At 51.8% G+C, this 15314-nt stretch overlaps 1 protein-coding gene across 2 annotated transcripts in view; it reads right to left on the bottom strand.

Annotated features, from left to right (window-relative positions):
- Positions 1–15314, bottom strand: part of ABCC4 (ATP binding cassette subfamily C member 4 (PEL blood group)) — a 1668368-nt gene that overhangs the window by 399757 nt on the left and 1253297 nt on the right. For both annotated transcript variants that reach the window (XM_086934802.1, XM_086934803.1), the window contains exon 22: positions 7104–7223. In XM_086934802.1, the coding sequence (XP_086790928.1) occupies positions 7104–7223 (120 nt within the window). The remainder of the gene's footprint in view (positions 1–7103; positions 7224–15314) is intronic.

The raw sequence follows: 15314 nt of genomic DNA on the forward strand, positions 1-15314 counted from the left end.
CTTTCCACGCAGACAGGGGAGGGGCCCTCACAGCCTTCCACGCCCGGGCCAGGTCCCGTTTGGCAACAACAAGCCCCAAAAGCAGCAGATGACGCTTATAGATGTTCCTACCAATGCCCTCCATGACGTGCAATAATCCTAGCCGATGGGTGCGCGGAAGGTCCCAGCCTACGACCTCGGATAGACAATTCCACACACCTCTCCAAAAACCAGACAGCCGACCACACAACCACACAGTGTGTATCAGGGATCCAGGCACCGTCCCACAGCGCAGACATTCCGGGGATGCAATCAACCCAGCTCTCCACAATCATTCACGGATGTAGTAGGCCCGGTGCAGGTATTTGAATTGGATGAGTCGGAGCCGTACAGCGATGGCGGTTCCACGCGGGGATTCTAGCGCCTCCTTCCAATCGTCCTCATCTAGGGGGCCGACGTCCACCTCCCATGCCGCCCGAAGAGAATGCAGGGTAGAGGAGCAATGGATGACCAGCGTCTGGTATATCCGGGAAACCTTTCTATCCCCCAGGTCCCCCATAAAAACCTTTGCCTCGACTGGGCTGAACTCTGGTAGGAAATCTAGGTTGCCAATGCTCGGGGTGAGGGCATGGCGCAGCTGCAAATAGCGGAAAAACTGGGACTGAGGCATTTGGAACTCCGTGCGGAGTTCCTCGAACGATTTAAGGGTAGTGCCGGACATGACCTGGCCCAGTAGCGTGATACCTATCGCTTCCCAGCCCTCAAAACCGGCCAGGGCCGCCAGCTCCGGGAGCAGACCAGTGTGCCAGAGCGGTGTCTTGGCCGTCAACTTGCCCCACCAGCCCATGCGGCGTAGGGCCTGCCTCCACACAGCGAAGACCACTCTGGTAACCGACGGTAGTGCACGACGCAGGCGGGCTGAATACAGAATGGTGTGGAGCGTATTATCGCCCATATGCGACCGTTCTAAGGCATTCGCTGGGTCCCCCCTGTCACTGTACCACCACTCATTAAGAATAAGCAGTTGGGAAGCCTGGTAGTAGGAAACGACCCAGCGTCGAGTTGACCTGGCGAAACCACTGCGGGCCGATAGGGTACGGGAAGTTCTGAAGTTGATACAGCAGGCGCGGAAGCGCCACCATTTTGAAGATGGCCGATCTTCCAAAGATAGTAAGGGGCATTCTTGACCAAGTCTTGACATCGGCTTGGACCCGTTCCCACACCGGCAGGATGCCACGATCCCAAGCCACGGCGCGCGACTCCGAAAGAAATACGCCAAGGTACTTCAGTCCATCCGTCGCTACTCGCAGTCCTGCAGCCCAGGGGTCAATCACGACCCCACCGCCCAGCACCCATAGGGTCGACCTGTGGAGGTTGAGTCGAAGGCCGGAGATCTTGCCAAATACGCGCATGACCTCCAGAACCCGGGGACCCGAGCGTTGTAGGTCAGTGAGAAAGAAAAGGATATCATCCGCATAGAGTGCGATTCTATCTACCAATTCACCACTCCAGACAAATCCGCGTATCTGGGCATCAGCACGCACCCTGGACGCCAGGGGCTTCATCGCAAGGGCGAACAGGTATGGGGACAGTGGGCAGCCCTGCCGGGTGCCCCGACCAATCCGAAAGCGCCAGGACGTGGCCCCGGCCACCCGGACTGAGGCCGTGACGTTGGTGTATAGTAGTCTCAGATACGACAGGAACACCGGACCAAGGTTAAGGCGGGCCAGGAGTGTAAACAAGTATGCCCAACTCACAGAGTCAAAGGCCTTGTCCATATCCGCTAGTAGGAGTGCCGCCTGCTCATCCCGAGCACCCATGGCATCAACCGCCGCCTGCGCCCGCCGGATATTGTGGCGAGTTGCTCTACGGGGCATGAATCCGGCCTGGTCAGGATGGACCAAGTCTGTAATATAGGGCAGCAGTCGGTTCGCCAAGGCCTTTGCTAGGATTTTGGCCTCGATGTTTAAAAGTGAAATGGGCCGGTACGAGTCGTGCCTGTCCGGCGCCCTGCCCGGTTTGAGAAAGACCACGATCTCAGCGTGGTGCCAATCGGGCGGTAGTTCCCCCTGGGCCCGTGCCGCCTCAAGCGCGTGCCTGTACTGAGGTCCCAGCTGGAGGTGGAACTTTTTGTCGAATTCGCACGGGTAGCCGCTCGGGCCCGGCGCCTTCCCTGTATTCAGCTGTCCCAGTGCCTCCCCGAGTTCCTCAGCCGTGAGCGGGACGTCCAGCGCAGTTCTAGTTTCATCGGAGACGGCCTGCGGCAGCAGGTCATTGAAATATGCGGATATCTCCTCCGTCTCCAGGGAGTCCCGGGGGGCATACTGTGTCTCATAATAATGGGCAAAGCTAGCTGCGAGACGGGCCGGGTCCGTCACCACCGAACCATCCTCCGCCGTGAGACCCGGCAATGTGAGAGGCTGGAAGGTAGCCTGACACAATCTGTGAAGCATCGTACAGGACTTGTCGCCCCATTGATAAATCCTGCTACGCGTGGCGAGCCACGCCTGTCTGGCCTCATCATGCAGGACCGAGGCGTTGGATTGCTGCGCCTGCAAGAGCTGTCGTACCGCATCTTCATCACCCCCATCCCGGCAACGCTGTTCCAACGTCTCCACGTGAGCGGCGGCGGCCGTAATGGCCTCCCGATGCTTCCGCCGTGCGGCTGCACACCAAGCGATGTCAACTCCCCGTATCGTGGGCTTCAGCGCCTCCCATACCACCACTGCATCCACGTCCCCCACAAGGTTATCGCGCCAATAATTATCAACCGCTTCACGCAAGTGATGCACATACTCAGGCTGCTGTAGGTGCCACGAAGACATCCGCCAACGAAACGGCTGTCGTTTCGAGGGGAGGTCTATGGTAGCCACAACTGGGGAGTGATCAGACAGACCTCTGGGCAGGATTGCAGCGTCCCTCACACGGCTCAAACAGGCACCAGGCATAACGATATAGTCGAGTCTCGAGAAGGAGCCATGCACCGCCGACACATACGTGAACTCACGCGCAGCAGGATGAAAATGGCGCCACACATCAACCGAGCCCAAGCTATCCGCTGTTGCACGCAGTCTAGTATGCGCGGTGGCGGGGGGGGGATCTACAGCCACAGGCACGCGTCTCTGGCGGTCCGAGCCCACATCCATGACCTCATTCCAATCGCCCCCAACCACCGTCAACACATCTGGAATTTCATCCCACAACGTAAACAGTCTCTCTGACAGGGCCCACTGCATGGGAGGGGGGGCATAGACACTACCAAAGACCACTGGTTCGGCTCCCATCAGTCCCTTAATAAAAACATAGCGGCCCTGAGGGTCGATCCACTGCTTTTCATGAACGTACGCCACCCTGCGATGAACCAAGATAGCCACCCCCCGTGAACCCCTCGCGAAGCCGGCATCGTAAACTTGTTGGAAGCCGAATCTCTGGAGGCTAAGGACCTTGGAGCCCAGCATATGAGTTTCTTGGAGCAACAGCACGTCTACCGCCTCCCTCTTCCCCCAGCGCAATATAGCTCCACGTTTGATTTTATCAAGCATCCCCCTCACATTCCACGTTACAACGCGAATGGCCTTATTAGGGGGCACGGCAGTCCGATCAGCCATCATCTAAGCAGTCCCCCCCATTAGGCCCTCCGCGCCACCCCGGCGCACCCCACCATCCACTCGATCCAGCATCAATATACACGTGTGGCCCCATCCCCCCAGCCCAAACTCCCCCCACCCCACCCCAGGCCCGAACCCCCCCCAACAACAACAGATCAACTCCCCCCCTGACCCCGCTCCCCCCACCCCTATACCTCATAGAACACTGAAGTATTTGTCGCGGCATGGAGAGACCCGGGTCCAAAACGGAGGACCCAGGGCCCGCCATACCAAGGGATCCCAACACCCCGGTCATCAAACACTCACCCCCCCCGACAACACCCACAACTCGTGAGGGTCTAAGGCCCATAGAAGTCGCCTCCCGAGCCCCACAGCATTCCCACAGGTAGCCTCAAAATGTCTCGAGCGTATACAGTCTGGCATTAACGAAGCCCCAATACAACAGCCCCACCAGCCGATCCATCACAAAGTAGGGCCGATCCATCACAAAGTAGGGCAACACATTACCGGACAGAACCAGGGTCCAGGCCCCACCAGAGTTCAACTGCCAGCATCGGAATGTTCAGAGTCTATCGTGCCGTTGGTCTGTGTCGCACTAGCGGAGGCTGACCGTTTACGTGATCTGGACCTCCGATGTCGTCCTTTTCGGTTTGGGCGGTTCGTCCGCTCCGGCGATGATCCCCGTGACCCGCCCGGGTCTAGCCCCGGCTGGGCATGCGGCCTGATTCTCACTGCTTCGTCAGTCCACCGAAAGACCTCCTCGGGCGAATCAAAGAAATGCGTCCGGGACTGGTACACCACCCGCAGGCGGGCCGGGTACAGAAGAGAATACTGGAGCTTCAGGCCCCGCAACTTGGCTTTGGCGGCCACAAAGGACTGTCTCTGCTGCTGCACCAGTTTCGTATAATCAGGGAAGATCAGAATGGTGTGGTTTTCATAGGTGAGCGAGCCCTTGTTCCTCGCCTCTCGCAGTATGGCATCGCGGTCATGGTAATTCAAAAGTCTTGCAATAACAGGCCGAGGACGCTCACCCTCTGGTGGCCGCTGAGTCAAGGCCCTGTGCGCCCGCTCGATCACGAAACAAGTGGACAGTGCGGGCCTCCGGGAGCCAGCTCTCCAGCCATCGGGTCAAAAACTGCTCCATACCATCCTTCTCACACCGCTCCGGAAAACCTATAAAGCGTAGGTTGTTCCTCCGTGCGCGCCCTTCGGCATCCTCCACTCGGGCAGCGAGAGTCTTTTGGGTACGCTCCACCTCCGCCATTCTCTGCTTCAGCGCGCCAATGTCCGTTTCTGTCACCGAGATTCGGGATTCGGTCTCAGTGATCCGCTCCACCGCATTGCGGAGGTCCTGGTGCTGCAGTGTAACGTCCGCTCCCACAGCCCCGATCTTGGCATCGAGCATGTCCCGAGTTTGAGTGATGGCAGCCAGGATCGTTGCATTGTCCGGCCCTGTCCCGCCGCTGCCGCTGGGTGCCCCGGATCCACCACTGGGCCCTGTAAATTTATCGATAGGGCCTTGCTTAGGCGGGCCTCCTCCACCACCCCTGGTCATGGCCGCTCGCAGGCTCAGCGGTGTCTCTCCTTGGGCAGGGCGGACACCTTCCGCGACAATCCTCAGCAGATCTTCGGGAGCAAACCCACAGCGATGGGCGCAGGAAGCCTCAGGCCCTGGGCTGGGACGCCGGCACCGGTGTCCTCAGAATAAGGAGCGACAAGTACTGCTCCCAGGCTAGGCCAGTCCCAGTGTCGCGAAACTCGAGGCCCCGGCCTCACAAGGGCGGGGTAGGCCTCTACCACGCCGTGTCGCCTGTAAATGTTCTCCCAAGGCACAGCACTGGAGTACAAGACACCTCTGCGATCCGTGGGCAACTGGAGCTGCAAGGCCAGGCCGGAATCCGCGCCGTCGAAGCGACCTCCAGCAGCCTGCCAGCGACCGTCACCCGGCGTCTTGAAAATCGAGGTCCCAGGTCCACAGCCAGTCACTAGGCCGCGCGTCACCGTCGGCGCCTCCGGTCCCCGGGAGAGATGGAATCGCGGGATCAAGACACCGGAGGAGTCAGAACACTCCCTGGAACCGATGCCACTCACGCGGTACCAACTGCGGGCTCGGGGGCCAGGATAAATGAGCAAATTGTGTCCAGGCCGGCGGGAGCTCTACAAGGCTGCGACCGCCATCTTCGCCCGCCAAGCCACGCCCCCTTTATTGTAACATTTTGAGGTCGGCTTTTTAACTGACTGATATATAATGATGTGCTGCACTTTTATGAATTGTATTTCTAAAGCCAATGAAAGTTTATAATGGACTGAACACAACATCTTAGTAAATCTCGGCCTTCTTCTCTACCTTCACCTCTCATCTCTGCTCTTAGATGATTCCTTCGCCATAGTTAAGCACAGAGATATCGGTATGAACTACTAGTTACCTTACCAGCACCATCACAGCTCCTGATGAGATTTATGGTTTAGATCACTTCTAAAACTCCGCTGAAAGTGACAGCCCTCACTTCCCTTCAACTGCAGCTTTCGACTGTGATTTAATAGCTCCAAATGGGAGTTCACTTACCGGATACTTCCTCTTATGGAAGAGCTTGGAACAAATGATCTGGGGCCAGATGTAGGTAAATTAGATTTACCGATTCATAAATACCGAATTTTACTGATTCGATATTCATGAATCTGTAAATCTAATGTAGGTAATTATTCGGTAACAAATACCAAATCGGTAGAATTCGGTATTTACCGATTCAGTAATTACCGAATCGGTATTTGCTATTGATTCCTATGGGCTTCAAGGCCCATAGGAATCAATGGCAAATACCGATTCGGTAATTACCGAATCAGTAAAAATACAGAATTGCCAAGGGGGACAGGGTGTCACGTTGACAACCTGTTGCACCCCTGTTTCTGGCTTGTGTGCATTGTGACACACATACATGCCCTTAGGGCATGTATGTGTGCCACATGGCACAGGTGTACAAGCACAGATGTGCATGTACACAGGAATTTGTTATTTACCATGCAATAGTATTACATGGTAAATAACGAATTCTTAGGGGCCTGTGGCACTGTTTGCAGTGCCACCTACATCTGGATTTACAGAATCAGTAAATTTACCGATTCTGTATTTTACCGAATCGGTAAAATTACCGATTCTGTAAATAAAGGCCCCCTACATTTCAATACCCAAATAAATTGGCCGTTACCGACCGGTATTCGGTCTCCTACATCTGGCCTTAAGTCCCTTTTGAGGACTCCCAAGATAACACTGCAGAGTAGTTTTTTACATTCATAATAGTGGACGGCCTGCAGTACTTATTTTTGTTTTTATATGATCGGTGCCTGTTAAATTTTGCCACCGCAACGGATTTAATTTGCATTTTTGTCATCTTAGCACTGCAGGTTGCAGTGGATGCCAATTTCTTCACGATACGTTGATTACTTTGGTCTTATTCCCCATTTAAAAAAAACACACATGGACAACTAGAATGCACAGTGGCTCCACGTGTCACTCACCTGAGTGAAGGTCCTGCTGAGCGTCGAACAGCTCCTGGAATCTCTGCTCGGATTTGAAGGCCCGGATTGTCCAGAGCCCTTGGAGTGAGGAAGACAAGTGGGAGAAGACTGGGCTTCGGGCTGCAAAGCAAACACAAGAATGACTGGGGGGTAAAGAAGCGAAACATGATTTGCCTGCACTAATGCACGTATTTAGATCGTAAATGCAACATAACATTTGTACAAGCCTTCGTACACGGACTACTTACCGTTTAAAAGACGCAAATGAATAGGTTACATCGTAAAATGCTCGAAAATTATTTATAGCACGAATGAGATGAGGGGTTGTGAGCTTCAAAAAAGGGATCCACTCAGTAATTAATAAATATAGTATATCAATCTACACAAACATACACACAGCTGGCAATTTGGAGTGCAAGGCCCTCGTTATGACAGGCTTCAAAATAAATGTCTGTTAATTCCCTCAACTGGATTTATTGTTACCGGGGGTGCCATTAATTTCAGAGGGAGAGATAACAGGAGGGAATATGAGTTTTTGGGGAAACAACATGCAGACAGGGGCGTAGCTTGGTCAGTAAAACTGGGGTGGGCGGATTCAGATTTTCCAACATTCACGCTGGCATATCTTGTCAATCATTATATGGGAAGCAGCGCATGAGGGGGGCTTGTGGGCCAGTGGAAATGAGTGTGGACTGTGAGAGGGGGATATGTACAAGGAAGTGGGGGTGCGCGGCATTAGCTCCACTTCGAAACGCAAGGCTGCACCATATCTACCAGAATGTGGTGCAGCCTTGCGTTTCCAAACTGGGATGGAGCTAAGTTTAGCAACTTAGCGCCACCATAGTGCAAGGGTGTCTGCATGCAGGGGAGGATTATTTATGTGTAGAAAGGTTTCCCTTCCTGCACATAAACAATCCTAAAATGCCATTCTGTCACTTTCATGAAGCACATATGACAGAATGGCATTTTTTAAAGGTTTGTTTATGTACAGGGAGGGACACCTTCCTGTACATAAACAAACCATGGCATTTTGCTTTTTTCATGTGTGATACACAAGGCACCATACATGGAAAAAGAAAAAACAAGGAGAAATAATGCATTTCCACTTGTTTCGCCAACTTAAGACCAGGATTTACCTGGTCTTAATTTTGGCGCTGCCTCCTATGTACGCCACACTTGTACATAGGGGGCAAAGTCAACATGAATGCGTTCTGCGGTGGAACGCCCACGGCAACACCCACTGCACACCCCTTTCACGCTAACCATAGCGTGAAAGGGGGCCTTATGTACAAGTGAGAGAGCGCAAACTGACCTGAATGTATAAGTATGTCACACTTACACGTAGTAAGCACAAGTCATGAAGAGAAATGCCATGAGTGCTGATATTATATTCATCTGTAGTCTGAAAATGTAGCTAATCTAGAGATTTATGTAGAAGTGGAACTAATGCAGAAATGTGTGAGATGTATAACTTTATTAGACGTGATTAATCTCGAATCCATGTCGTGTAGCTGCTAAATGTAAGGATAATATGTGGTTAAACCTAGAACGCGGTAGGCCTCAGGGGCAGATCTGAAAGGAACGGGAGAGGGGTTCGTTTTCACGACATGGATTGCACTAATGTCATTTAGTAACTAAGTTAGTAGGATGTATTTTATAGATGTGTTTACCTAATTATAGAGTAGAGTATTAACATGCCATTAATTAATGAAAGATTTGAAGGGTATAATCATTATGAGAAATGTTGTAGGCCTGAAATGTTTAAAACCACTGATTTACACGTATTTAGTCTGTGCTGAGAATAATGTTGCAACTTTGGCTGGAAGTCTATGAGAATTGGGATCTTGGCTGCAGGTGTCTGTCTGCAAGAGAAAGGGGGGATTCAATTATAAATGAAATGAATAGAGGTTTGTTCAGGAGCCGGCACAGACATGGAGGAGGGTTCCGGAATGTTTTAAGGGGTATCAGCGGGCCAGGGAAGAGTCTGAGAAGCAAGGTCAACTCTAACGCACGAGGCCCAACACAAAGCAGCATGGAAAAAGCCAGAAGCTACACCACGTGAGGGGCGTCTCACGAGGGGCGTCTCAAATGTTGTTGACTGTTTTGTATTAGGGACAGCACCCCTGGGTGGAGTTAGAGCAGATGCCTGAGGACCCTTTAGAGAGCGGATGGGTAGGCAGAGAGGGGCCATGACTGGAGAACTGTAGGTTTTCACCAAGAGACTAAGAGTGGGTGACCTCCCTAGGAAGTCACTCGCCGCTGACACCTTTTGATAGGTTGGGATTTTGTTAAGTAGGGATACCATCCAGAACAGGGTAGGGACAGCCTAACCTGTGTCTTCCCTCCAGCCTTAAATGACGGAGAGATCTCAATACGTGTCTATGCTGATAGCTTTGTTATTCCTAGAACTTGTACTCGTAGTCTTCTTTGCTCGTCTGAGGGTTTTCAGAGAGCACATGTATGTAGTTGGGCCCGTATATCTTGTGAATCTCATCTTGAGATGCCTGTACTTGCAGCTGATCCTAACTTTATAATAAACCTTTGAAAGCTAGAAGTTGTTTGTGATCCTTCAGAGCGGAGTCCATTATTGGGTGAACTAACTTGGTAAGAGATGCACTTTCTTCCCTCAATGACAGGCAACAAAGGTTCAGTCGACCAGAACGGGGTTTTAGATCACGAGTGATAAGGTATCGATCAAAATCTCGCCCCCGCAGTTGGTAGCTATAGAGGATGGTTGCCTTCTTGAGGAAGGTGATCTAGGCCAGGTTAGATTACCCCAAGGCCCCTAGAGACCGATGATCAGAAGAACCGCCCGCCGAAGAAGGTCCGGATGACGTGAGACAGAAAAGCAGCAGTATCGGTCGAGAGTGAGTATAAAGGGTCATGCGTGTTAGATTGCGGTGTTTCTGTATTGTATCTATGTTGTAATGTCTGGCGGAGTTGAATGCCTGTAGAGTGACTGTGGAAACAGGTTGTGAGCGCGCGCAACCGGTGGAAATCTTAAGTTCAAGGAGAGCTTAAGTGGTTCGGGTGTATCGGACATCCAGAGTAATTGTCAACCAGTGTGAAGGGGGTCATGAGGTACCATTGATCGCCCGCAGGACCGAGATAGGGGGAACGTAAGAGTGAGTGCGTGAGTAACGGACGCTGGTCGGAAGTTACTGTGTGTGTAAGTAACCTATCAGAGGGACGATAGACATTTCGTCAGTTGTGTTGGCAATTACAGATAGACTGTGGACGTACAGTCGAGGGAAGTGACCGCTTGGTCGGAAGTAGTCATTTTTCGGAGTATGAATGGGACGCATGCATGACCGGGAGAAGAGCGGAGAAAGGAGGGGTGCTGCTGCGAAGCGGAGAAGAGTGACGTCACAAAGTGCCGCGCTGGGATTGGCCGGCCGGAGAAAGACCGCGCTGCGATAGGCCAGCTAGCAAAGCCGCGCTAGGATTGGTGGATTGTCATCAGGAAGTAAACAGAGTATTGAGGCTGGAATTTGTGCGTATAATCATGAAGTGTTTTAAATGGTTAAGAGCGGCTTTTAAGAAAGAGAGGCGGGGATCTTATGAAGGGGAAGAAGCCCCGCCGGAGGGTACGCCAGCTCGTTATATGGCGGAAAATGTTGGGTTGCATACAATTTTGTGGATTACAGAGTGGAGTAAGATTACAGAAGGAAATGAGGAACTGACGTTTCCGAAGTACGGGACGTTCAGATTAGAGGTGCTACACCGATTAAAAGCAGTTATGACCGCAACGAGACCCTTGCCTAGACCAACCCAGTTTGAAGCTCTCAATGCATGGATTAGGGCAGCGCACGAGAAGAACTTGAATAGACGACAGGAAAGGGTGAAACGATCGGTAAGAGCAGTGCAGGATGCCAAGTGGGATGCAGATGCTAAAAGATGGAGAGTGCATAACATGGAAGTAAATAAATTGTACCCAGTGTTAGAGGTGCCAGGAAACAAAAGCCCCCTAGAAGAAGATGATGAGAGCGAAACAGAGGACAGCCTGATAAACAGATTATTGACAGATAGGCCACCCCCGTATAACAGAGCAGGGGGAGAAGGCGAGCATAGTGAAAGGGAGGTGGGCAACGTAGGAGAGAATGGACTGCTTCCCAGTTCAGATTGGGATCCCGCTGCAAAGAAAGAATTGTCACAGCCTAGTCCGATGCAGCAGGTAGTTGGGAGGTTTGTGGTACAAAGAGTGCCGGAAACGGAGTGTGCCACATCCTACGCACTGCCCGATGCCCTACAAGTACCTGTTACCATAGGTCCTATAGTATCGATTTATGACCCAGAAAGAGCTAGAGGGGAGGAACGGGTACGGAGGGACAGAGAAAGAGCAGAAATGGCAAGGAGGAACGATACGATCAATTCCCCAAGTCAGATGCCGATACCAAGAGAGTGGAGCACCCCGGTACACACAGCAGAGGATCCAGTGGGGGATCCTGGGGGCCATAGATGGCCAGTGGATATGAGGGGATCTGGACGGAAATCCTTTCAGGAGCTAAACGAGTACATGAAGAAGTGGGATGAGGCAGTAGAGGCTCACAAGAGCATCATAGCTGCGGAAGCTGAAAGGGAAAGCCAGGATAGCGGAACCCGGACTCACTGCGGGGCTGGGGAGAGCAGCCCGGAGTGGGACGGGAGGGGGAAGGGCAGTAGGGAAGTCACCCACTGGGCCCGGAGTGGGGGTAGAACAGACCTGGAAAACGGGGGTCCCGAGAGTGGGGGGGTGTCCCGCCCAATACCCAGTGAAGGAGAGAGGAGAACGCAAGAGTACAGAAACAGCTTTAAGTGTACCCACTGTGTGCCCGGCACCAGAGAACAGAATGGGAGTTGTGAGAGGCCGCGCCACAGTCCCTGTGATGACGGACATGAGCGCAGTCCAGGGAATATGGGGAACCAAGAAGGATCATATCAGATACTGAGTGATACTAGACGGAGAGAGGATGGCGACCGGAGGGAGAATAGCAGAGAGTCCTACTGTGAAAAGAGAGAAGAAAGAGAGAATGGGCAGAGTAAGATTGGGGGTAACAGGCCCGTGTTCCATCACCTTCCAAGATCGGATGGCCGAGCATGGGACCTGGAGAGATGGGAGCAAGGGAGAACACTCCTTAACTCTCCCGAACCCAAACGTAGGGCTCGGAGTTGGGATGGGAGAGAAACTTGTGAACCCCCTTCGAAAGACATATTGCGAGCTGAGATAAAAGCCAAGAGACTCGATGTCGCCAGCTTAAAGTCAGATCTGGATGACATGGTAGACGGTACCCTGCCTTTAGAAAGAATGGAAATGTATGAGCAGGATGAAATACTGTTCATGGCAAAGGACGTTACCCGAAAGGCGAGAACAATCCATGAGAAGTTAGTCGAACTAGCAGGCAAATACATGGTGGACCTGTCAAGGACCAAGGCATTACAGGGGAACCACAGGCTACATTATTCTGATCGAGACCTAGATGAGAGGCGAACAATCGGATTGAAAACACACATAAGGGAATTGATCACTGGAATAAGGACGTGGAGGGCACTAGATAAATGGGAAGAGAGGTGGTCCAAGAAGGGGACCGTAAGGAGAAGCATACTTGGTATGACTCCAGGAGGACTGCAGAGAGTAGAGGCATACCCTTTGCGTGAAGTTGCAAATGGGAACTATGTACACGTCCCATGGAGTAGGGGAGATTTAGCTGCTTTTACCACTTCCTTCCCCAAATTGCGGGAGAACCCAGTGGAGTGGTACAAGCAAGTTGAGAGATTTGTAAAAATTTCAAAGGTCCTATGGATAGATCTGAACACGCTGTTTGACATTGTAGTACCAGGAGATTTGCGGACAGCATGCAAGGTTAGCGCTGAGTGGCCCACAACAGAGCCAGAAAGGGATGCTAAGACTAATGGGCCGTCCGAGACCGTAATGGCAAAATACGAGAGAGTGATGACTTGGCTAAAAGACAAAGTGCCAATGCAGGACATAGATTGGGTCAAAATAGATCGAACTAGACAGGAACCCAAAGAGACAGTTCACGAATACTATGAGAGATTGCTGAAGGCGTTTAAACAGTATAGCGGTCTGGATGTAATGGATCCAAAGGACATAGGGCAATTTGTGTCCAAATTCGTCCTGGGCCTGAGACCGGATATTAGTTTAATGATTCAGCAACACTTGATTTGTTGGCAAAATAAACCCTTAGATGAAATCCTGATATATGCCAGGTACTGCTGCGATGAGATAGACTCCAAGGCAAAGAAACTAAAGGAGAAACTAATGGTGGTACAGATGCAGGCAGCCGGGAAGGGGGGACAGCAGCAACAGCAGCAAGGAACCGGTACTGGGGGAAAGAAACAGTATAGCCAGAACAAGGGCAATGAGGAGAACTCCACCTTTAGACCCAGAATAGACATAGCTGCCTTGAAGAAAACGACTCGGTGCCACCAGTGTAACGAGGTGGGGCATTGGAAACGCGAGTGTCGCTACAATGTCGAGATAGGGGAACAAGAGGTAGAGGAGGAAGAGGTCCAGAATACACCTGTGAGAGGGGTAACGCAATACCAGGGAAAGGTGCTCAAAGGGGGTACCCCTCCTCCACGAGCCCAGTTCCCACAGCCACCCAGAGTAGGGACTATGGGTAAGACATATAGACAGATGCCCCTGTTTGTAGGTGGAGAGGAGTGCTATTACGTAGACCCACTAACTGGACAGAGAGTGGAAAGGGAGGACTGTACCCTCGGGGCCGCCTTGGAGGTGGATCAAAGGGGACCCTATGTTGAGGCCGAAGTAGCAGGGTGCCCCACGACATTCCTAGTGGACACAGGAGCCACTCGATCCACGATCAGATCAGCCGCAGTTTCAGGCCTGCCCATGTCTGGAGAGACAATACAAGTGGTGGGGGTCGCAAACAGGAGAATTACCAGCCCATTGACTGAACCAGTGCAGGTGAAAATAGGGAAATACAGCGATGAGCACCAGTTTGTGGTTTGCGATTCTAGTCCTGTATGTCTGCTAGGGAGAGACCTTTTGTGCAAGTTGAATTGTACCATATACTGCACACCGCAAGGGGTGGAGGTATTGACCAATGACGATGATGCCGACTTCAAAGTTGCAAATTCAAGAATCTGTGTGGAGCTGTACCCCACTCTGACCGTAGACGAGCTCCCCTGGGATCTGAGAGAGACAGTGGCACCAGAAGTGTGGGATTTTACCGGGGAAGAGATTGGATTGGTCAAAGGGGTGGACCCAGTGAAAATTGTAGTGAAACTACATGCTGAGTTTCCGAGAACACCCCAATATAAATTGACTCCAGAAACAATTGCAGGTATAAAGCCCGTGATTGAGTCCATGATTAAGCAGGGGATACTGAAGGAAATCGTGGGTAGTCCATGTAACTCCCCGATTATGGGTCTGCAGAAACCAAATGGGAAATTCCGGATAGTGCAGGATCTCCGAAAGATTAATAACATTGTTGTTTCATGTTGTCCAGTGGTACCGAATCCATCAGTGATACTGTTTCAGATTCCATTCCAAGCTGAGTGGTTCACTGTGATTGATCTTTGCCAGGCTTTCTTTTCGATCCCTCTGGACGAAGAAAGCCATTTTCTTTTCGCATTTAAGCTGGAAGGTCGCGTCCTAACATGGTGTCGTATTCCTCAGGGGTATACAGAGAGCCCATCGATCTTCAACCAGCTTCTGAAGAAAAATCTTGAAAGTCTAGTACTGCCCCAGAGGTCAGTTCTGGTCCAGTACATAGATGACCTCCTTGTGGCGTCAGAAACAGAAGAAGCTTGCAGGGAAGACTCCATTGCTTTGCTAAATCACCTAGCTGCAAATGGGCACAAGGTGTCCCCGGGAAAGTTACAGTACTGCCTGACAGAAGTGCAGTATTTGGGGCACAGAATTGAGAAGGGCAAACGAAAGGTGTCACCAGACAGAATAGAGGCAATCATGAAGATGAATGCGCCCAAGACACAGAGGGAAGTCAGGATGTTCCTAGGGATGGTGGGGTATTGCCGACAGTGGATCGCGAACTTTTCACTGAAAGCAAAACCCTTGCAGAAACTGACGCACAAGGAGGTGAGCGATCCGGTACCATGGGACAAAGACTGTTTGATGGCGTTCCTACAGCTGAGAGAGGACTTGTGTCGTGCTCCGGCTCTGGGAATGCCGGATTACGATAAACCATTCTTGCTTTACTGTTGTGAGAGAGAGGGGTGTGCGTTGTC

This window comes from Lissotriton vulgaris, chromosome 8, assembly GCF_964263255.1.
Source record: "Lissotriton vulgaris chromosome 8, aLisVul1.2, whole genome shotgun sequence".
Lineage (NCBI taxonomy): Eukaryota > Metazoa > Chordata > Amphibia > Caudata > Salamandridae > Lissotriton > Lissotriton vulgaris.